General features: G+C 46.4%; 1 protein-coding gene across 1 annotated transcript in view; it reads right to left on the bottom strand.

The window, feature by feature from the left end:
• LOC120991115 (meiosis 1 associated protein) overlaps positions 1 to 26,028 on the bottom strand; it is a 105,360-nt gene that overhangs the window by 34,614 nt on the left and 44,718 nt on the right. Inside the window, exon 6 of the mRNA XM_040420004.1 lies at positions 22,086 to 22,234. Coding sequence (XP_040275938.1) covers positions 22,086 to 22,234 — 149 coding nt within the window. The remainder of the gene's footprint in view (positions 1 to 22,085; positions 22,235 to 26,028) is intronic.

Genomic DNA, 26,028 nt, shown 5'->3' with positions numbered 1-26,028 from the left:
TCACACCAGGATGTACTAACACAATAGGAGGAGAACATGCTGGAGAGAGGAGCCGCTCACATCAGGATGTATTAACACAATAGGACGAGAACATGCTGGAGAGAGGAGCCGCTCACATCAGGATGTACTAACACAATGAGATGAGAACATGCTGGAGAGAGGAGCCGCTCACATCAGCATCTACTAACACAATAGGACGAGAACATGCTGGAGAGAGGAGCCGCACACATCAGGATGTACTAACACAATAGGACGAGAACATGCTGGAGAGAGGAGCTGATCACATCAGAATGTACTCACACAATAGGACGAGAACATGCTGGGGAGAGGAGCCGCTCACATCAGGATGTATTAACACAATAGGACGAGAACATGCTGGAGAGAGGAGCCGCTCACATCAGGATGTACTAACACAATGAGATGAGAACATGCTGGAGAGAGGAGCCGCTCACATCAGCATCTACTAACACAATAGGACGAGAACATGCTGAAGAGAGGAGCCGCTCACATCAGGATGTATTAACACAATAGGACTAGAACATGCTGGGGAGAGGAGCCGCTCACATCAGGATGTACTAACACAATAGGATGAGAACATGCTGAAGAGAGGAGCCGCTCACATCAGGATGTACTAACACAATAGGACGAGAACATGCTGGGGAGAGGAGCCGCTCACATCAGGATGTACTAACACAATAGGACGAGAACATGCTGAAGAGAGGAGCTGCTCACATTAGAATGTACTAACACAATAGGACTAGAACATGCTGGGGAGAGGAGCCGCTCACATCAGGATGTACTAACACAATAGGATGAGAACATGCTGAAGAGAGGAGCCGCTCACATCAGCATGTACTAACACAATAGGAGGAGAACATGCTGGAGAGAGGAGCCGCTCATATCAGAATGTACTAACACAATAGGATGAGAACATGCTGGGGAGAGGAGCCGCTCACATCAGCATGTACTAACACAATAGGAGGAGAACATGCTGGAGAGAGGAGCCGCTCATATCAGAATGTACTAACACAATAGGATGAGAACATGCTGGGGAGAGGAGCCGCTCACATCAGAATGTACTAACACAATAGGATGAGAACATGCTGGAGAGAGGAGCCGCTCACATCAGGATGTACAATCACAATAGGACGAGAACATGCTGGAGACAGGAGCCGCTCACATCAGCATCTACTAACACAATAGGACGAGAACATGCTGGGGAGAGGAGCCGCACACATCACGATGTACTAACACAATAGGACGAGAACATGCTGGAGAGAGGAGCCGCTCACATCAGGATGTACTAACACAATAGGACTAGAACATGCTGGGGAGAGGAGCCGCTCACATCAGGATGTACTAACACAATAGGATGAGAACATGCTGAAGAGAGGAGCCGCTCACATCAGGATGTACTAACACAATAGGATGAGAACATGCTGGGGAGAGGAGCCGCTCACATCAGGATGTACTAACACAATAGGACGAGAACATGCTGAAGAGAGGAGCCGCTTACATCAGAATGTACTAACACAATAGGACTAGAACATGCTGGGGAGAGGAGCCGCTCACATCAGGATGTACTAACACAATAGGATGAGAACATGCTGAAGAGAGGAGCCGCTCACATCAGCATGTACTAACACAATAGGAGGAGAACATGCTGGAGAGAGGAGCCGCTCATATCAGAATGTACTAACACAATAGGATGAGAACATGCTGGGGAGAGGAGCCGTTCACATCAGCATGTACTAACACAATAGGAGGAGAACATGCTGGAGAGAGGAGCCGCTCATATCAGAATGTACTAACACAATAGGATGAGAACATGCTGGGGAGAGGAGCCGCTCACATCAGAATGTACTAACACAATAGGATGAGAACATGCTGGAGAGAGGAGCCGCTCACATCAGGATGTACAATCACAATAGGACGAGAACATGCTGGAGACAGGAGCCGCTCACATCAGCATCTACTAACACAATAGGACGAGAACATGCTGGGGAGAGGAGCAGCTCACATCAGAATGTACTAACACAATAGGACGAGAACATGCTGGAGAGAGGAGCCGCTCACATCAGGATGTACTATCACAATAGGACGAGAACATGCTGGAGAGAGGAGCCGCTCATATCAGAATGTACTAACACAATAGGATGAGAACATGCTGGGGAGAGGAGCCGCTCACATCAGAATGAACTAACACAATAGGATGAGAACATGCTGGAGAGAGGAGCCGCTCACATCAGCATGTACTAACACAATGAGATGAGAACATGCTGGAGAGAGGAGCCGCTCACATCAGCATGTACTTACACAATAGGACGAGAACATGCTGGAGAGAGGAGCCGCTCACATCAGGATGTATTAACACAATAGGACGAGAACATGCTGGAGAGAGGAGCCGCTCACATCAGGATGTACTAACACAATGAGATGAGAACATGCTGGAGAGAGGAGCCGCTCACATCAGCATCTACTAACACAATAGGACGAGAACATGCTGGAGAGAGGAGCCGCTCACATCAGGATGTACTAACACAATAGGACAAGAACATGCTGGAGAGAGGAGCCGCACACATCACGATGTACTAACACAATAGGACGAGAACATGCTGGAGAGAGGAGCCGCTCACATCAGGATGTACTAACACAATAGGATGAGAACATGCTGGAGAGAGGAGCCGCTCACATCAGGATGTACTAACACAATAGGACGAGAACATGCTGGAGAGAGGAGCCGCTCACATCAGGATGTATTAACACAATAGGACGAGAACATGCTGGAGAGAGGAGCCGCTCACATCAGGATGTACTAACACAATAGGACGAGATCATGCTGGAGAGAGGAGCCGCTCACATCAGCATCTACTAACACAATAGGACGAGAACATGCTGGAGAGAGGAGCCGCTCACATCAGGATGTACTAACACAATAGGACAAGAACATGCTGGAGAGAGGAGCCGCACACATCACGATGTACTAACACAATAGGACGAGAACATGCTGAAGAGAGGAGCCGCTCACATCAGGATGTACTAACACAATAGGACGAGAACATGCTGAAGAGAGGAGCCGCTTACATCAGAATGTACTAACACAATAGGACTAGAACATGCTGGGGAGAGGAGCCGCTCACATCAGGATGTACTAACACAATAGGATGAGAACATGCTGAAGAGAGGAGCCGCTCACATCAGGATGTACTAACACAATAGGATGAGAACATGCTGGGGAGAGGAGCCGCTCACATCAGCATGTACTAACACAATAGGATGAGAACATGCTGGAGAGAGGAGCCGCTCACATCAGGATGTACTAACACAATAGGACGAGAACATGCTGGAGAGAGGAGCCGCTCACATCAGGATGTACTAACACAATAGGATGAGAACATGCTGGAGAGAGGAGCTGCTCACATCAGGATGTACTAACACAATAGGACAAGAACATGCTGGAGAGAGGAGCCGCACACATCAGGATGTACTAACACAATAGGACGAGAACATGCTGGAGAGAGGAGCTGATCACATCAGAATGTACTAACACAATAGGACGAGAACATGCTGGAGAGAGGAGCCGCTCACATAAGGATGTACTAACACAATAGGAGGAGAACATGCTGGAGAGAGGAGCCGCTCACATCAGGATGTACTAACACAATAGGACGAGAACATGCTGGAGAGAGGAGCCGCTCACATCAGCATGTACTCACACAATAGGACAAGAACATGCTGGGGAGAGGAGCCGCTCACATCAGGATGTACTAACACAATAGGACGAGAACATGCTGGGGAGAGGAGCCGCTCACATCAGGATGTATTAACACAATAGGACGAGAACATGCTGGAGAGAGGAGCCGCTCACATCAGGATGTACTAACACAATGAGATGAGAACATGCTGGAGAGAGGAGCCGCTCACATCAGCATCTACTAACACAATAGGACGAGAACATGCTGAAGAGAGGAGCCGCTCACATCAGGATGTATTAACACAATAGGACTAGAACATGCTGGGGAGAGGAGCCGCTCACATCAGGATGTACTAACACAATAGGATGAGAACATGCTGAAGAGAGGAGCCGCTCACATCAGGATGTACTAACACAATAGGACGAGAACATGCTGGGGAGAGGAGCCGCTCACATCAGGATGTACTAACACAATAGGACGAGAACATGCTGAAGAGAGGAGCCGCTCACATCAGAATGTACTAACACAATAGGACTAGAACATGCTGGGGAGAGGAGCCGCTCACATCAGGATGTACTAACACAATAGGATGAGAACATGCTGGAGAGAGGAGCCGCTCACATCAGGATGTACTAACACAATAGGAGGAGAACATGCTGGAGAGAGGAGCCGCTCATATCAGAATGTACTAACACAATAGGATGAGAACATGCTGGGGAGAGGAGCCGCTCACATCAGCATGTACTAACACAATAGGAGGAGAACATGCTGGAGAGAGGAGCCGCTCATATCAGAATGTACTAACACAATAGGATGAGAACATGCTGGGGAGAGGAGCCGCTCACATCAGAATGTACTAACACAATAGGATGAGAACATGCTGGAGAGAGGAGCCGCTCACATCAGGATGTACAATCACAATAGGACGAGAACATGCTGGAGACAGGAGCCGCTCACATCAGCATCTACTAACACAATAGGACGAGAACATGCTGGGGAGAGGAGCCGAACACATCACGATGTACTAACACAATAGGACGAGAACATGCTGGAGAGAGGAGCCGCTCACATCAGGATGTACTAACACAATAGGACTAGAACATGCTGGGGAGAGGAGCCGCTCACATCAGGATGTACTAACACAATAGGATGAGAACATGCTGAAGAGAGGAGCCGCTCACATCAGGATGTACTAACACAATAGGATGAGAACATGCTGGGGAGAGGAGCCGCTCACATCAGGATGTACTAACACAATAGGACGAGAACATGCTGAAGAGAGGAGCCGCTTACATCAGAATGTACTAACACAATAGGACTAGAACATGCTGGGGAGAGGAGCCGCTCACATCAGGATGTACTAACACAATAGGATGAGAACATGCTGAAGAGAGGAGCCGCTCACATCAGCATGTACTAACACAATAGGAGGAGAACATGCTGGAGAGAGGAGCCGCTCATATCAGAATGTACTAACACAATAGGATGAGAACATGCTGGAGAGAGGAGCCGCTCACATCAGGATGTACTAACACAATAGGAGGAGAACATGCTGGAGAGAGGAGCCGCTCATATCAGAATGTACTAACACAATAGGATGAGAACATGCTGGGGAGAGGAGCCGCTCACATCAGAATGTACTAACACAATAGGATGAGAACATGCTGGAGAGAGGAGCCGCTCACATCAGGATGTACAATCACAATAGGACGAGAACATGCTGGAGACAGGAGCCGCTCACATCAGCATCTACTAACACAATAGGACGAGAACATGCTGGGGAGAGGAGCAGCTCACATCAGAATGTACTAACACAATAGGACGAGAACATGCTGGAGAGAGGAGCCGCTCACATCAGGATGTACTATCACAATAGGACGAGAACATGCTGGAGAGAGGAGCCGCTCATATCAGAATGTACTAACACAATAGGATGAGAACATGCTGGGGAGAGGAGCCGCTCACATCAGAATGAACTAACACAATAGGATGAGAACATGCTGGAGAGAGGAGCCGCTCACATCAGCATGTACTAACACAATGAGATGAGAACATGCTGGAGAGAGGAGCCGCTCACATCAGCATGTACTTACACAATAGGACGAGAACATGCTGGAGAGAGGAGCCGCTCACATCAGAATGTACTAACAAAATAGGACGAGAACATGCTGGAGAGAGGAGCCGCTTACATCAGGATGTACTAACACAATAGGACGAGAATATGCTGGAGAGAGGAGCCGCTCACATCAGCATCTACTAACACAATAGGACGAGAACATGCTGGGGAGAGGAGCCGCTCACATCAGCATGTACTAACACAATAGGACGAGAATATGCTGGAGAGAGGAGCCGCACACATCAGGATGTACTAACACAATATGACGAGAACATGCTGGAGAGAGGAGCCGCACACATCAGGATCTACTAACACAATAGGACGAGATCATGCTGGAGAGAGGAGCTGCTCACATAAGGATGTACTAACACAATAGGACGAGAACATGCTGGAGAGAGGAGCCGCTTACATCAGAATGTACTAACCAAATAGGACGAGAACATGCTGGAGAGAGGAGCCGCTTACATCAGCATGTGCTAACACAATAGGACTAGAACATGCTGGGGAGAGGAGCCGCTCACATCAGCATGTACTAACACAATAGGACGAGAATATGCTGGAGAGAGGAGCCGCACACATCAGGATCTACTAACACAATAGGACGAGATCATGCTGGAGAGAGGAGCTGCTCACATAAGGATGTACTAACACAATAGGACGAGAACATGCTGGAGAGAGGAGCCGCTTACATCAGAATGTACTAACCAAATAGGACGAGAACATGCTGGAGAGAGGAGCCGCTTACATCAGCATGTGCTAACACAATAGGACTAGAACATGCTGGGGAGAGGAGCCGCTCACATCAGCATGTACTAACACAATAGGACGAGAACATACTAGAGAGAGGAGCCGCACACACCAGGATGTACTAACACAATAGGACGAGAACATGCTAGAGAGAGGAGCCGCTCACACCAGGATGTACTAACACAATAGGACAAGAACATGCTGGAGAGAGGAGCCGCTCATAACAGGATGTACTAACACAATAGGACGAGAACATACTAGAGAGAGGAGCCGCACACACCAGGATGTACTAACACAATAGGACGAGAACATGCTAGAGAGAGGAGCCGCTCACACCAGGATGTACTAACACAATGAGATGAGAACATGCTGGAGAGAGGAGCCGCTCATATCACGATGTACTAACACAATAGGATGATAACATGCTGGAGAGAGGAGCCGCTCACATCAGGATGTACTAACACAATAGGACGAGAACATGCTGGAGAGAGGAGCCGCTCACATCAGCATGTACTAACACAATAGGACGAGAACATACTAGAGAGAGGAGCCGCACACACCAGGATGTACTAACACAATAGGACGAGAACATGCTGGAGAGAGGAGCCGCTCACATCAGGATGTACTAACACAATAAGACGAGAACATGCTGGGGAGAGGAGCCGCTCACATCAGGATGTACTAACACAATAGGACGAGAACATGCTGGAGAGAGGAGCCGCTCACATCAGGATGTACTAACACAATAGGACGAGAACATACTGGACAGAGGAGCCGCTCACATCAGCATGTACTAACACAATAGGACAAGAACATGCTAGATTGAGGAGCCGCTCACACCAGCATGTACTAACACAATAGGACGAGAATATGCTGGAGAGAGGAGCCGCTCACATCAGGATGTACTCACACAATAGGACGAGAACATGCTGTAGAGAGGAGCCGCTCACATCAGCATCTACTAACACAATAGGACGAGAACATGCTGGAGAGAGGAGCCGCTCACATCAGCATGTACTAACACAATAGGATGAGAACATGCTGGAGAGAGGAGCTGCTCACATCAGGATGTACTAACACAATAGGACAAGAACATGCTGGAGAGAGGAGTCGCTCACATCAGGATGTACTAACACAATAGGACGATAACATGCTGGAGAGAGGAGCCGCTCACATCAGCATGTACTAACACAATAGGATGAGAACATGCTGGAGAGAGGAGCTGCTCACATCAGGATGTACTAACACAATAGGACAAGAACATGCTGGAGAGAGGAGTCGCTCACATCAGGATGTACTAACACAATAGGACGAGAACATGCTCGAGAGAGGAGTCGCTCACATCAGGATGTACTAACACAATAGGACGAGAACATGCTGGAGAGAGGAGCCGCTCACATCACAATGTACAAAAACACAATAGGATGAGAACATGCTGGAGATAGGAGCCGCTTACACCAGGATGTACTAACACAATAGGACGAGAACATGCTGGAGAGAGGAGCCGCTCACATCAGCATCTACTAACACAATAGGACGAGAACATACTAGAGAGAGGAGCCGCTCACATCAGGATGTACTAACACAATAGGACGAGAACATGCTGGAGAGAGGAGCCGCTCACATAACAATGTACAAAAACACAATAGGATGAGAACATGCTGGAGAGAGGAGCCGCTCACATCAGGATGTACTCACACAATAGGACGAGAACATGCTGGAGAGAGGAGCCGCTCACACCAGGATGTACTCACACAATAGGATGAGAACATGCTGGAGAGAGGAGCCGCACACATCAGGATGTACTAACACAATAGGACGAGAACATGCTGGAGAGAGGAGCCGCTCACATCAGGATGTACTAACACAATAGGACGAGAACATACTAGAGAGAGGAGCCGCTCACATCAGGATGTACTAACACAAAAGGATGAGAACATGCTGGAGAGAGGAGCCGCTCACATCAGGATGTACTATCACAATAGGACGAGAACATGCTGTAGAGAGGAGCCGCTCACATCAGGATGTACTCACACAATAGGACGAGAACATGCTGGAGAGAGGAGCCGCTCACATCACAATGTACAAAAACACAATAGGATGTGAACATGCTGGAGATAGGAGCCGCTTACACCAGGATGTACTAACACAATAGGACGAGAATATGCTGGAGAGAGAAGCCGCTCACATCAGCATCTACTAACACAATAGGACGAGAACATACTAGAGAGAGGAGCCGCTCACATCAGGATGTACTAACACAATAGGACGAGAACATGCTGGAGAGAGGAGCCGCTCACATAACAATGTACAAAAACACAATAGGATGAGAACATGCTGGAGAGAGGAGCCGCTCACATCAGGATGTACTCACACAATAGGACGAGAACATGCTGGAGAGAGGAGCCGCTCACATCAGGATGTACTAACACAATAGGACGAGAACATGCTGGAGAGAGGAGCCGCTCGCATCACGATGTACTAACACAATAGGACGAGATCATGCTGGAGAGAGGAGCCGCTCACATCAGCATCTAACACAATAGGACGAAAACATGCTGGAGAGAGGAGCCGCTCACATCAGCATCTACTAACACAATAGGACGAGATCATACTGGAGAGAGGAGCCGCTCACATCAGGATGTACTAACACAATAGGACGAGAACATGCTGGAGAGAGGAGCCGCTCACATCACAATGTACAAAAACACAATAGGATGAGAACATGCTGGAGATAGGAACCGCTCACACCAGGATGTACTAACACAATAGGATGAGAACATGCTGGAGAGAGGAGCCGCTCAGATCAGCTTCTACTAATACAATAGGACGAGAACATGATGGAGAGAGGAGCCGCTCACATCAGGATGTACTAACACAATAGGACGAGAACATGCTGGAGAGAGGAGCCGCTCACATCAGGATGTACTAACACAATAGGATGAGTACATGCTGGAGAGAGGAGCCGCTTACATCAGGATGTACTAACACAATAGGACGAGAACATGCTGGAGAGAGGAGCCGCACACATCAGGATGTACCAACACAATAGGACGAGAACATGATACTAACACAATAGGATGAGAATATGATGGAGAGAGGAGCCGCTCACATCAGGATGTACCAACACAATAGGACGAGAACATGATACTAACACAATAGGATGAGAATATGATGGAGAGAGGAGCCGCTCACATCAGGATGTACTAACACAATGAGATGAGAACATGCTGGAGAGAGGAGCCGCACCGATCAGCATATACTAACACAATAGGACGAGATCATGCTGGAGAGAGGAGCCGCTCACATCAGGATGTACTAACACAATAGGACGAGAACATGCTGGAGAGAGGAGCCGCTCAGATCAGGATGTACTAACACAATAGGACGAGAACATGCTGGAGAGAGGAGCCGCTCACATCAGGATGTACTAACACAATGAGATGAGAACATGCTGGAGAGAGGAGCAGCACCGATCAGCATATACTAACACAATAGGACGAGATCATGCTGGAGAGAGGAGCCGCTCACATCAGGATGTACTAACACAATAGGACGAGAACATGCTGGAGAGAGGAGCCGCTCAGATCAGGATGTACTAACACAATAGGACTAGAACATGCTGGAGAGAGGAGCTGCTCAGATCAGCTTCTACTAACACAATAGGACTAGAACATGCTGGAGAGAGGAGCTGCTCACATCAGGATGTACTAACACAATAAGACGAGAACATGCTGGAGAGAGGAGCCGCTCACATCAGGATGTACTAACACAATAGGACGAGAACATGCTGGAGAGAGGAGCCGCTCAGATCAGCCTCTACTAACACAATAGGACGAGAACATGCTGGAGAGAGGAGCCGCTCACATCAGGATGTACTAACACAATAGGACGAGAACATGCTGGAGAGAGGAGCCGCTCACATCAGCATCTACTAACACAATAGGATGAGAATATGCAGGAGAGAGGAGCCGCTAACATCAGGATGTACTAACACAATAGGACGAGAACATGCTGGAGAGAGGAGCCGCTCACATAACAATGTACAAAAACACAATAGGATGAGAACATGCTGGAGAGAGGAGCCGCTCACATCAGGATGTACTCACACAATAGGACGAGAACATGCTGGAGACAGGAGCCGCTCACATCAGCATCTACTAACACAATAGGACGAGATCATGCTGGAGAGAGGAGCCGCTCACATCACAATGTACAAAAACACAATAGGATAAGAACATGCTGGAGATAGGAGCTGCTCAGATCAGGATGTACTAACACAATAGGACGAGAACATGCTGGAGAGAGGAGCCGCTCACATCAGCATGTACTAACACAATAGGATAAGAACATGCTGGAGATAGGAGCTGCTCAGATCAGGATGTACTAACACAATAGGATGAGAACATGCTGGAGAGAGGAGCTGCTCAGATCAGCTTCTACTAACACAATAGGACTAGAACATGCTGGAGAGAGGAGCCGCTCACATCAGATTGTACTAACACAATAGGATGAGAACATGCTGGAGAGAGGAGCCGCTCACATCAGCTTCTACTAACACAATAGGACTAGAACATGCTGGAGAGAGGAGCTGCTCAGATCAGCTTCTACTAACACAATAGGACTAGAACATGCTGGAGAGAGGAGCTGCTCACATCAGGATGTACTAACACAATAAGACGAGAACATGCTGGAGAGAGGAGCCGCTCACATCAGATTGTACTCACATAATGAGATGAGAACATACTGAAGACAGGAGCCGCTCACATCAGGATGTACTAACACAATAGGACGAGAACATGCTGGAGAGAGGAGCTGCTCACATCAGGATGTACTAACACAATAGGACGAGAACATGCTGGAGAGAGGAGCCGCTCACATCAGGATGTACTAACACAATAGGATGTGAACATGCTGGAGAGAGGAGCTGCTCACATCAGGATGTACTAACACAATAGGACGAGAACATGCTGGAGAGAGGAGCCGCTCACATCAGGATGTACTCACACAATGAGATGAGAACTTGATGGAGAGAGGAGCCGCTCACATCAGAATGTACTAACACAATGAGATTAGAACATGCTGGAAAGAGAGTAGTGTAACATATCTGCAGCAGTTTCTCGGTAAGTACAGGTAAAACACATGGTACAGCTGGGTCTCCAGAGTGGTCAGTAGTGTGACATATCTGCAGAGTCTTCTGCGGTTTCTCAGTAAGTACAGGTAACACACATAATACAGCTGCTCGGTATGTCAGGTGGCTATTAGACCCTATATATAACGGAGCTAACTTGGTAGGGTTGTGTGGCTGATTAGTCCTATGTGTATTGCTCTCTGGCCCCTATACCTGTGCAGTTTCCACTCTGCAGGAGTTCAGTGTGTGTGTGTGTGTGTGTGGGGGGGGGTCTGTTCCCTTCTGCTTTTCACCTTTATTATATATTTTGTGTTGGGGGGGAGGGCTGCATGCCGTTCGGATTTCAGAGGGAAATGGCTCAAACAGATGACAACTGATGCAACAAGATCCGTTTTTTTTACAGGATCCGTTTTTTTTTACAAGAATCACGTTTTTTTTTCTTACTTCTATGTAAGGGTACTTTCACACTAGTATTGACTAACTAACAAGAGAAGACTTCCCCTAGAGACATTTTATTCTGCATACAAGGAGAGATATAAGCCCTATGAACAGGGCCATGTCAGAATAGCTGCTAGCCTGATTATGTTAGAGTAGTGTCAAGAAGAGCCGGCACATCTGTATTGGGAAGGTCTTTAAGCCGTTTACAGGGACCGCAACTGTCCTTCTCCCAAGACCAAGATGGTCTGAGAAAACAGTTAGGTCTCTTTCACACGGGCGTCGCATGTGAGGGCCGGACAAGATGCGCGAGTGCAAAGCGTTTTAATGCGTTTTGCACGTGCGTGATAAAAATCAGCATGTTTAGTATCCAGAACATGCTGGAAAGAGGAGAAGTTCGGGTTTGGGATCGGTGTTGTGTAGATTTTATTATTTTCCCTTATAACATGGTGTAACAGAATGCTTACTAAAATGTCCATTGAGGGGTTAAAAATAATAAACAAATTTAACTCACCCCATCCACTTGATCACGTAGCGGATCTCCTCTTCTTTCTACTTTCTTCAGGACCTGGCTAAAGGACCTTTGATGATGTCACTGCGCTCATCACATGGTCCATCACCATGGTGATGGACCATGTGATGAGCGCAGTCACATCACCACAGGTCCTTTTCATCAAAAAAGAAAGAAGACATGCCAGGCTGAGTGTTCAAGTGGATTAAGGCGAGTTTATTAATAGTTTTTATTTTATTTTAACCCCTCCATCTCTATTTTACTTAGCATTCTGTATTAAGAATGCTATTATTTTCCATTATAACCATGTTATAAGGGAAAATAATAATGATCGGGTCCCCATCCCGATCGTCTCCTAGCAACCATGCGTAAAAATCGCACCGCATCCGCACTTGCTTGCGGATGCTCGTGATTTTCACGCAGCCCCATTCACTTCTATGGGGCCTGCGTTGCGCGAAAAACGCACAATATAGAGCATGCTGCGACTTTCATGCAACGCCCAAGTGATGCGTGAAAACCAACGCTCATGTGCACAGCCCCATTGAAGTGAATGGGTCCAGATTCAGTGCCGGTGCAATGCGTTCACATCATGCACTGCACCCGCGTGGAAATCTCGCCCCTGTGAAAGAGGCCTAAAGGTTACTAGTTGAGGTAGTTGAGACGTTGATTGTCTAAGAAAAGACATTCAGACATGATCCTACCGACTCCCTGGTCTCCCCTCCCAAACTTTGTCTAACAAAAAGATTATGAGTGAATGCCGCTTTAAAAGATAGAATTGAGAAGTTATTGTCAGATAGATCCAACGCTAAGGAGCCCCCCTGATTGTTCAGGATAGCACAGATCCTGGGTGGTTTACCCTCTAGCAAATGTGGATGAGTCAAAAAAGGTTGAAATTAAATTTGTCAATTTATTCCAATGACATCATTTCCTAACCCTCCTCCAGGCCTGGATAGTAAACTGGAAAATCTTGGATAATTGGTGGCATCATCAGGTACATGGAATAAAGCCTCCGGTGCTAATCTGTCCCTCTAATTGTACATTCGCAAACTGCGAAGCAGTCTATAACGTGTCTAAAGTTTGCAGCCAGATTATACAGAAAGACATCTGGGAAATTGAGCCCTCCCATCACTTTCAGAAGCCGTACTTTTGCCAGACCTATGCAATGTTTTTTAGACCGTCCCCAAATAAATGAAAAAGGTCCTCTGGAGCGTCTGTATGTCAGTTTTATGAAGAAGTATTGATAATGTCGGAAGGTAAAAGAGTAATTTAGGGAATGTCCCCATTCTGATAAGATGACGTCTACCGGAGAAGGAAAGGGTAAAGTGCTGCCACGATTGGATGAGGGAATGCAGGGCAATCAAGCGGGGTTTACTGTATAACCTAGAGAAAACAGCAGGCTTTGTCGGTACCACCACTCCGAGGTATTTCATCGATTATGGAATGGAAACGTATCACCCCAGTGCTTCCTAGCCGTACGGAATATAGGCAATCCCTCAGACGTATCATAATTACCTGGAAACCCCAGAAGATCCCATATTCCTCGAGAAGAGCCATTATACCAGGAATTGCTTTCTATGGGACTTTTTGAATGCATAATGGAACCGTTATTTGTGCCCACAGAAAAGCCTCTTAAAGGGTTCCGTTTTGTATTCCAGTTATGTTATAACGGAATTTCTAACCCTCCCTTATTGGCATCGAGAGAGACTAAAATACTACGGCAAAATGGTATTGTTCCAATTGCAGTTCTAATATTGTATGCAATCGATTTCCAGTTTGTGCTGGGTACAAAAATATCTGTAGCCTATTAGCCCTGATCTTGGTATATAATGTAAAATCAGAATCAAGACGAGATATGGCTCTATATGAACCCACCAAAGAATGATCCTTCCCAGGAGAAGAGAGATACCGCCATCAGTGAACCCCTCCGGTATACGCTTAGTGTAGGACGGAGCATCTCGTAATATTCACTGCTGAAGCCACCTGGCCCTGGGGCTTTAGACAACGTGTAATACCTCATCGACACTAAAAGGAGCGTTCAGAATAACTCTATGATCCTTAGATGATTCCGGCATCTCCGTCTTCTGTAAGGAAGCCTCATGTTCTGACCGAGACTCAGAGACATGCCGAAACTCCTCACTTATATCTTCAATGATCACATGGCCGGAGTGTGACTTCGGTGTCACGACTCTAGTGGCCACCCTGAAGGCTCTGGTGAGGGAAGCAAGGATTTACTGTCCCAATGGAAGTATTTATGTTTTTGGTGATGTAGGTCTGTGATTGCCCGTTCATGAGCCACCATATCCGCATATGCCTTCACATCTACATACGCCTGGCGAGTTTCTGTTGTATTTGATAATTTAAACAGATATGCTAACTAATTTTTTTCACTTCTGGGATATATAGGACATTAGTTTTCCCCATACCACGGCTTTAGATGCAGACCAGAAGAGGTTAATATACTCCAGGTGTTCCGAATTATCTAGCTTGTAGGACTCCCAAAACCCTGTTAATATACTGTAGATTTAAAGTCGCCAACGATTGGGGAATGGGTGTGGGTTGAGAACTGGGGCATAATGTGAGATATACATGTCAAGCGTTTTTGAAGATAATTGGAGGGTATGTAAGGAGAAAGAGACTAACCAGTAGTCCAGCCTCGCTTGGGTGTTATGTACACTACACAGGGGCGTAAAAATGTGATTCACTGGGTGCTGTAGATGCCAGGGGTCAAACAGATGAAGCCTGTCCTTAAGGAAGTGTATTGGATTCTAGGAAGATACGAGTGGCTTATGGAGTGCTAAACCTATCCATAACTACAGCTTGAACCAGATTACCCCCCCCCCCCCTCCCCCAATATCAGAATAGGTACATCCCAGCCAGATATGGTTTCCAACAGTGAGGCAAACGATGAAGGGCTGGTTGTACTAGGGACATAAATGTTGACAAGAGAATAAATAGTGCCTTCAATACATACTTTAACCATGAGATACCTACCCGCTGGGTCCTCAAGGGTGTCTAAGATCTGGGGGGTAAAAACGGTGTAAGTGATTCAAGATCTTTTTCCGTTTAACCGTGGAGTTAAGCCCATTGACATAACACCATTTCAGAGAGGAAATTGTGGAAGTGACATGTACTGATGAGGCAGCCATTAACCTAGACCCTTAATGGCATAAAATTAGAAGTAACACCTGTAAGTATGCAGTGACCCCAACCTGTCCCGGCAAGGTCTCCGACAAGGCTATAAGTCCAGTATAAGATAACGACTAAACCCTCAGAACAAGTAAAAGAACCAACTCCCACCTCGTATCCGGGGTGCTAAACATAGTAAAAATCATAAAACTGAGAAAAGGGTTCCAACAGGTTCTATGAAGGAAACCTAGAAACAATACCAAAATAACCGAAAACATTACAGACGTGGCTGTCTAGCAGAAGATGGAGTGGACGATGGCGAAGCCTGACTGGGTGGACGGAGGAGTTCCAGGGCTTTTTAAGGATCTTCAAACAACCACGCCTTACCATTCATGGTGAAAATCAGGATCGCTGGATATTGAAGACTAAAGTGAACACTCTGGTCCACCAAGATTTTACATGCCGGAGCAAATGCCCTAGGTTTTGCAGCTAGTGTAGCAGAGAAATCCTGGAAAAGGGGCAGCTTTGAATTCTCACACGTGACTGAGGCTTGTCTGAAGGCTGCCATTATTTTGAACTTGTCTCAGTAGTCGAGTACTTTGAAGATGACAGGACGGGGTCTCGCTGCTTGTTCCTCCCGATTGGGGCCAATGCGGTGAGCTCTTTCTACCAGTATCTCCAAGCTTCAAGGTTTTCGGAAGCCATTCAGAAGCGCGATCCAATAGTTCACTTGGCCGTACAGATTCAGGGACTCCAATGAGATGCAGATTATTGGAGTCCCTGAATCTGTACGGCCAATCCTCCAGTTTATATCCCTTTCTTCTAACTGACCCTGACAGGCATGCATAGCATCCTCCAAGTCTGAAATGCTCAGCCTCTCATAATCTAGATCCATGAGCGTTTAACTACGCGACAATAGCGTCCAATGAAGACTGGAAAGCCGCTAAGCAAGTATCTATTGTCAGCATCAGTAACTGAGGAGTGGGGCCTGTGCCATGGCTTTAGATGCAGACATCCCAGTATCTTGTGCCTCTGGAGGCTGATGGTGGCGTCTTTTGAATGCGCTTTTTCAGCCTATTGTTTATTTGGGATGACGATGAATGTGCACTTTTGCCACAAACGTATCCATGAGTAGGGACGGGGTCAATACTATACAGTCAGGTTTCTTAATAGATTATGGCGATGTCAAAATGTGAAGGGTGTTCTCTTCACCAGGGAAAGAATTCTTCGCTCATCCACCACAGTTGTTTTCCGTGGTCTTCCCGGGTCTATTGGTGTTGCTGAGCTCACCGGAGCGTTCCTTCTTTCTAAGAATGTTCCAGACAGTTGTTTTGGCCAGGCCTAATGTCTTTGCTATCTCTCTGATGGGTTTGTTGTGTTTCTTCAGCCTAATGATGGCTTCACTGATAGTGACAGATCTTTGGATCTCATCTTGAGAGTTGACAGCAACAGATTCCAAATGCAGATAGCAGACTGGAAATGACCTCTGGACCTTGTATCTGCTCATTGTAATTGGGATAATGAGGGAATAACACACACCGGGCCATGGAACAGCTGAGAAGACAAGTGTCCCATTACTTTTGGTCCCTCAACAAGTGGGAGGCACATATGCAAACTGCTGTAATTCCTGCACCGTTCACCTGATTTGGATGTAAATACCTCAGATTACAGCGGACAGTCTGCAGGTAAAGCACATCTTGTCCGTTTCATTTCACATCCATTGTGGTGGTGTATAGAGCCAAACATGTTAGAATTGTGTCCATGTCCCAATATTTATGGACCTGACTGTAGAGCCACCAGATGCATCCACGTGAAACTAGAGGCAAAGGTGGAGGTTATTCCCAGTATTCAATCCGGATGTGATATAACACAGGCAATAAAATGTAGTGAAATCAACCTTGACAAGGTCTCTCCTAAATAAGTGGAGGCGTGCTGTGGTAACTGATATAGTTACTGTCCCACTAAATGTGGCCCCCAATAATAGCAATGAACTAACAGGAGCTCCCCGTTCAGATAATGGTGCAAAAAAAAAAAAAAAAAGTGTTAAACGCAGTACTACTAACAGCCACCAATGCTGTGCAGCATATGAAGTATGATCCGCAGGGATATCTAAGGCAGAGCCCGCATGTATTGTAGATTTGTGTGGCTATAGGCAGTACAATGGCGGTGGTATGGTGGTGAGGAGGTGAAATCTCCATGGGCCCTCCTGTACCTCAGTGTCCAGAGCCTAGTGTGCCTCCATGAAAAGTGCCCTAGATATCAGCCCACCAGCAACCTCAGCAATACCAATCCGCGGTGGAGCGTGCGCGAGGAGGTAATGGCAGCGGTCCGCGTCCTGCAGGGGAAGCATGCAGTGGGGCTGCAGGACCTTCGGTTTCGGTGGAGAGCTGGTCTGGATCGCACAGACCCTAGTCCACCCCTTATCCTGTGGTTACCGCTTGTTACCTGACCTAGGCCTGGTAGGAAGGAGCGGCGCTGTATGTCCCCTTGCAGGAGTTATCTTAAAATGTGTCCATCTTAGAACGCCACCTCCCAGAAGTCCTACTCTACTGTTTTAGCTTGAACCTGACAATTTGAGAATAAATAGGCTTAACAGGCTAAGTGATAACAATATTAAGTGTGATTAAATATAAGGTTAACCCCTTAATGACCAATGACGTACTGTGCATGTCATCATGGGGTGTTAATTACCAAGCCCAAACCCTACAGCCCAGCACCGATCTCCTCACTGAGTGTTGAGGAGATCGGGGCTGTGCTGTTGTGGAGTCCCCAAACCCCCAATTCAGGATGGCCGAGCGCCCCTCCCCGGCATGCCCCCACAATCATACATACAGGATGGCCGAGCGCCCCCCAATCTTGTTCAGGATGACTGAGCGCAGCAGACTGTCAGCTGACACTCTGCTGTAATGGCCGACATCAGTGCTGGCACCGATGTCTGCTGTTTAACCCCTTCCATGCTGCCGTCCGTATGGACCGCTGTATGGAAGGGGTTAACAGGGAAGGAGCTCCCTCATTGGGCCACTGCGATACTGTGGCAGTGTCCCAGTGGTTACCATGGCAGCCGGATGCCTTACACAGGCATCCAGGCTTGCCATGGTACCTAAGCCTGCAGGGTCCTGCCAGAGGCAGCAGCCTGATCAGGCTTAGTGTAAATGAAAATACACTGCAGTACACTAGACAGTGTACTGTAGAGCCATCAGACCCACTGGATCTTCAAGAACCAAGTAAGTCTGAGTCCCAAAAATCAGACTTTTTCCCATATCCGCACATTTATAATTGGTTAAAAATGGAGAAAAATAAAATACACTACACGTTTAGTATCGCTGCGCTCATAACGACCTGATCTATAAAAGGATCATGTTACTTTTACTGCACGGTGAATGCCATAAAAAAATAAAAATAAGAAAAACTTTGATCCACTATGATGGAACTGCAGTTTTGCCCACCTCACTGTCACGGACCTTCCCGCGACAGGTAGCAGGAGATCGGTGAGACTGGCAACACGTGGTTTGATCTGACATGTTTTCTGTTTGGATCAGATGACGTCCGTGTTGTTTCTGGTGCTTGCCGCACCTTCTTTCCCCAGGTGTCGCTATTGGGGTCATTTAACCTTCTCTATTTATAGTTGCTTCTCCCACGATGCTGTGCGGTTTATAGCTTCTGTTGGACCTGTGGATCTCGGCTGAGTTCCTGGTGCTGCCATAGACACTTGAAGTTAAGTGTTTTCTTTCCCTTTTGTATTTTGTTTGGGTTTTTTGTGTGTTGTATTTCCCTGTCATTTGTATTAAGGCCTGAGGGAGACTCCTGTTCGTCCTTCCCTTTGGAGGAACAGATTGTCTCAGTCCCTGCCATTAGTACCAGGGTCCTATAGGGCTAGATAGCACTCTAGGCATCACCTACCTTTGGGCTCTGTTCATACTGGCAGTCAGTCAGGATTTTGGTTAGGGTTTTCACTAGGAGGTGTCCATTTCCTTCCCTAGTTCTCAGGCCCCTTCCCTCCTATGCTCGGTGTGGTGTTTCACTCCCACACCGAAACGTGACACTCACTTCCCAAAAAATTGTATAAAAAGGGATCAAAAAAGTTATATTGTCACGGGGTCCTACTCCGGTATCACACAATCAACAGATCGAGGAATGAGTGAACAGCCCAAAGACCTTTATTACATGCAAACCGAAAGGTCCATAAAACACTCCACCACAAAGAGGGTAAAATAGTCCAAGAACATGGCTACAGTCCGGTAACAGGATAAATACTCCGGAAGATGAGGGTCACACTCCTCCAGCTTAGAGATCGATATGGCACTGCGGCTCCAGATGCTTCTTCTCCGTAGAGGGCTCCTCCAGCAGTATATTCCAGGGTAAGCAAGGTTCCTCCAGGCCTTTGGCCCTAGCATATGTACCCCAAAATAGTACCAATCAAATCGTCACCTCATCTCGCAAAAAATTAGCCCCTATGTGAGACAATCGCCCAAAAATAAAAAAAATATGGCTTTCAGAAAATGGAGACACAAAAACATGATTTCTCAAAAATGCTTTTATTGTGTAAAACCGAAATATCACCCTGCTCTATAAAAATATCACATGATATACACCCTAAGGTGAATGCCGTAAAAAATTAAATAAAAACTTTGCCAAAAAAGCCATTTTTTGTCACCTTACATCAAAAAAGCGTAATACCAAGCAATCAAAAAGTCCAATATAGACCAAAATAGTACCAGTGCAACCGTCACCTCATCCTGCAAAAAATGAACCCCTACATGAGACAATCGCTCCAAAAATAAAAAAATATGGCTTTTAGAAAATGGAGACACAAAACATGATTTCTATTCAAAAAATGACTTATTATATAAACTGAAACAACAAAAAATCGGACATATTGGGTATCCCGGCATCTGTAACAACCTGTTCTATCAAAATATCACATGATCTAACCTGTCAGGTGACCATCATAAAAAAAAGTGAAAATAAAAACTTTTTTTCATTTTTTGGTTGCCTTGCCTCACGAAAAGTGTAAAATCGAGTGATCAAAAATCATGTACCCCAAAATGGTACCAATAAAACTGTCATCCCGTGGTTTCCAAAATGGGGTCACTTTTTTGGAGTTTCTACTCTAGGGGTGCATCAGGGGGGCTTCAGATGTGACATGATGTCTAAAATCCAGTCCAGCAAAATCTGCCTTCCAAAAACCATATGGCGCTTCTTCCCTTCTGTGCCCGGCCGTGTGCCCATAGAGCGGTTTACCACCACATGTTGGGTGTTCCTGTAAACTGCAGAATCAGGGTAATAAATATTGAGTTTAGTTTGGCTGTTAACCCTTGCTGTGTTACAGAAAAAAAATTGATTAAAATGTAAAATCTGCCAAAAAAGTGAAATTTAGAAATGGTTTATATCTTTCAGCCCCTCCTCCTGAGGCTGTCCAGTGTGCAGCACACGTCTGAGATAATCACTCAAGAATGTGGCCTTCTCAGAACAATGGGGGGTTTGTATATGTTATCTAACCATCCCTAACTCACTACATTACAAGGAATATCATTACAAAAAATATAAAAGGTGATATAATAATTAAGGGCACTTTCACACTTGCGGTTTTCTTTTCCGGCACAGAGTTCCGTCCTAAGGGCTCAATACCGGAAAAGAACTGATCAGTTTTATCCCCATGCATTCTGAATGGAGAGCAATCCGTTCAGGATGCATCAGGATGTTTTCAGTTCAGTCTTTTTGACTATTCAGGACGGAGATAATACCGCAGCATGCTGCGGTTTTATCTCTGTCCAAAGTTTCGGAACACTTGCCGGAATGCCGGATCTGGCATTTTTTCCCATTGAAATGCATGTTCCAGCAAAACGCATTCGGCATTGCGGTCTGCGCATGCTCAGACTGCAAAAAATTTGAAAAAAAATAAATGCCGGATCCGTTTTTCCGGATGACACCGGAGAGACGGATCCAGCATTTCAAAGCATTTGTCAGACAGATCAGGATCCTGATCCTTCTGACAAATTCCATCAGTTTGCATGCGTTTTGACAGATCTGGCAGGCAGTTCCGGCGACGGAACTGCCTGCCGGAATCCTCTGCTGCAAGTGTGAAAGTACCCTAAGGGGGACAGAACAAATCAGTACTTAAGTATGTAAATACCCTTACAACACATGTACAATGAAGAGGTGCTGTGTGTGTACATTTTCCACACAGACAACAGGCAGCCCATCACCTGTCATTACGGTAGGCAGGGTTCCAGCCGGGGCCTAGTATGGCACCATTCAGGAAAATGAAACCTTGGGAGCTGAACTTTTAGCGTCTGTGTGGGGAGTCTCTTTAAAGATGCTCACCTGCAGGCAGTGACACAGCGCATGGAAGTTGTCTTGGTTGGTTTCCAGTTGATCCCAGTCTAGTTCCCAGCATGCAGTTGGGGTTAGGATAGTTGGAAGGCCATAAAACATGGATCCACAGACACCAGGTGAGGACACCGCCCTGAGAAGAAAGAAAAAAAAAACATGTCATAGATGTGATGTAATCAAGGTTTCAGGTCATGTCATAGATGTGGTGTAGTCCTGTGCTAGAGTAATGTCATGGTGTACTCTTAGGCCATGACATCTCCCATGAGACATTGTGTTAAATAGTACACACCCATACCATAAAGCCTTTCCTAAAAGACCAGATACTGTAGGTGGTGCTTAACATATACACTAGTGGAAAAGAATTACCCAAAAACAATGCGAACGTGCGTAGACTGACACAGCTGGTGCTGGTCCTGTGTGTCTCCACACTATGCATGATGACAGTAGGGGCTCTCCAGCCTCCCGACAACTCTGATGCGGCCATTGCTAGCGCCAAGACAGAAAATACTGTCATCACTGAATACTACCGTTTGCCATTCATGACTCCAGTGGGCTCTCTCACAGCACCAGTGCGGACGCTCATGGTGATGTTGAGAAGTCAATGACACACGAGATACTGTCCTGCGTCAGGTAGAAGGTTTTGTCACTGGGTAGAGTCGCGGGTATAAAGATAGAGCGGAGGTGCACCCCCTGAGCTGCCACCCGGTCCCCTGTCACTGCCTACTTGCACCACCCGCCCTAGGTGACGGGGAGCAACTGGGCGACAGTCCCTGACCTGAGTAAGTGCAGGCAGAGAGATAGAGACAGAAGGGAAGCGGACAGCCAATGAGAGGTAGCACTAGAGCGGACAAAGAGGTGGAACAAGCAAGGTACCACCAAAAACGGAAGGGCGAGGCGGGTCAACTAGCCGGGGTCAGTCCAGGAGGTCACGTCTGTACAAGGGAAGAGGCAAAGACAAAATCCAAAAGCAAGCCGAGGTCAAAATCCGAGAGGTAGCGTCAAGGTTCAGGGAGCAGGCAGAAGAGGTGTCAGGAAGCAGATCAAGGGTCAAATCCAAAGGTAAGGTAAATAACAATAATAATACACAGCCTAAGGGACCAAAATCACAGGCAACCTGTAGCCAGCAGGTTGCCTGTATTTATCGTGGGGAGTGAGGGTCATGTGACGTGGCCAGCGTCACATGACTGACAGACAAACAAGTCGAGCACCGAGTGATCAGCTTGGCGCTCAAGGCAGAGCTAGGAGCAGGAAGCCTCCCAACTAGCAAAAGCCGCCCTGGGAACGAGGCTGAACACAGATCCTCGCTCCCGAAGCTAAGCAGAAGGTCTGCGGCTGATGGGAGACCGAGTGCGCCTTCGGAACCCCGTTATACAGGTTTCTTATGATCCGGGTGCTGACTGCATAATGATTTGGGTGCTGTGAGATACAGCAGCACTTCTCACATGGCGATCTTGGTGTGCATCTGTCTTGACTATCCAGAGCCCTCCTCTGGCCACCCTACTGAAGCACTACAGAAATTTCTCATTCAACTATTTCCATAATTTGATGGATGGTCCATCTAGCTTCTAGAAGTTCCACCTTTCAAAATCTATTAATTGCACAAATGGTGCACATCTTTATAAATGGTGCACATCTTCATCTAGATGAGACAGTTAACACTTCAACAACAAACAGTCCTGTAAAGGGAAGATGAAAAAACAACAGCGATGACAAAAAAGATTATTGGCTGTATTGACTCACAGGTCCCGGGTAACAAATAGATAAGTGCTCCAGGGACAGATAAAATCAGGGTACAGAGAACCTAGGGATCAATAATATTAATGGAAATAGAATGAGACAATTAAAATGATAAAATAAAAAAGTTAAAAATAGTAAAATCTGTATGCACTCACTTTGCTGGGGGGTAGTCAGCAGGATTAAGCTCAAGACACCTGTGACTTTACACCCCCCTGGCCAGGATCGCATGTAGAGGTGTCAAGGATTGATGGCAGCACACTTCTGGAGGCTTCTGGTCAATCCCTTTATTTCAATAAATATATGGCTCAACGCGTTTCGGGGACAGTATTCCCCTTCCTCAGGAGAAGGTGCAAATACATAGACATACAATACAAAGTATGGCATAAAGGTACACTGGATACATACCAACTATTTATAGACATGTGGCTATTCTCTACATGCAAAGAGTGCGCTATAGCGCCGAAACCGGAAGTGACACACCATAAGTGCGATGCGTTCCAGCCTGGAACGCAAGAGAACCGGAAGAGCAGAAGCGCCAACGGAAGTGCGGTGTGTTCCAACCTGGAACGTAGGAGGGCTGCCGGAAATACTAGAAGGGCACTGATGTGCTCCAAGCTGGAGCGCACCGAACAGGAGGAGCAGTCGATAGAAACAACAGGGTCCTCTACATCTCCAAAATCGATTCCCAGATAATCTAGCCACAACATTAGTACCGATATCATCCATGCCATTGGAACACTAACAAATACTGAAGATCAGAACGAGGAGGAATCCCAAACAAGGGTGACGCATATTGCACAGCCCTCCCCTAGTCCGGACACACCTATCACAATATTATTAGAGGATAATCTGAATATCTCCACTTACTCATTATCGCCATCCAATTCTGACCAATTTCTAGCCCTTCCATACAATTTGACCGAAGATTCTTTTTTAGATCGGGTCTCCCTAACAGTACGGACACCCACACGCACTCCACCGACCAGAAAGATCCTTATCAGCATTTTATCTCTCAGTCCCATGATCAAACCGTTAGACTCACCCGTCGACAACCCAATCATTGGAAATTACCCACTTAAACACTCCGGTATCGAGCATAAAAAAAAAGCGATTAAACACAGACCTAGAGGATGCCGAGGAGGTAGAAAAAGGCGAACCCCTAAACAAGAGACTCAAACCCAGAAAGCTGAAGAATTAATAAATCCCACTAAATAAGTAGAACGAAAAAGGCATCTTCAACTTGTCCAAACATCCACTTACACCCAATGAAATTAAACTTCTAGGAAAGGGACTCTAGTTCTGCCCCACAAACAAACTTGACCCTTTTGAATTATTTGTGGATTTGAATCAATTTATCAGAAAACTTACCCTCCATAGACATTTTACCATTAAAGACCACACCCGTCCAAAACCTTATATAGAGCCCCCTGACATCACCCATTCTGACCTAATGCCAATCTACACGACACCTCCCTCATTTATGATACCACTCCAGACCCCCCATCTAGTAGTATGATTATCCCTTCCAAAATCAAACCAAAATCCACTTTCTATCCCCTTGAGAGCAGAGGCCCACACATTGAAAGTTTCTATAATATGGTCATGGTGGACCTAAAAAAAAAACTCTCTACCACTTTTATCATTGAACAGGAAAATAATCTTAACCCTGAATTGACTCAAGCCCTAAGAACCTTGGCCAAAAATAATGACATTGTCATAAAAAGCCCTGATAAAGGGGGGGGGGGGAAGGGGGGCTAGATATTATGTCTCCGAATCCCTCCGTATTTTGTCTGATCAGGATTATTATAAACCATTGGCTCACGACCCCACCCAGGAATACAAGAAGTGACTATACCAACTCATAAATGAAGGCTACAGTTTGGGAGTTATTGACAAAAAGTGAGGACCTATCTAAAAATTCCACATCCCTAACAGATAGATTCTACTTTTTACCAAAAATTCAGAAGTCACTGACAAATCCCCCTGGTAGACCAATTATATCTGGCATTGGTTCCCTCACCACAAACCTTTCTGAATATGTTGATAGTATTCTACAAATTTACGTTTCAAAGTTACCATCGTGCCTTAGGGATCCCTCCCATTTACTGAACATTCTGGAAACCTTCCAGTGGAAGGATACCTTTAATTGGGTAACATTGGATGTTTCATGGCTGTACAGCAATATCCTCCACCCCTT

This window comes from Bufo bufo, chromosome 2 (assembly GCF_905171765.1).
Source record: "Bufo bufo chromosome 2, aBufBuf1.1, whole genome shotgun sequence".
NCBI lineage: Eukaryota > Metazoa > Chordata > Amphibia > Anura > Bufonidae > Bufo > Bufo bufo.
The sequence above is the reverse complement of the archived record's forward strand: the minus strand, read 5'-3'. Positions and strand labels throughout refer to the sequence as shown.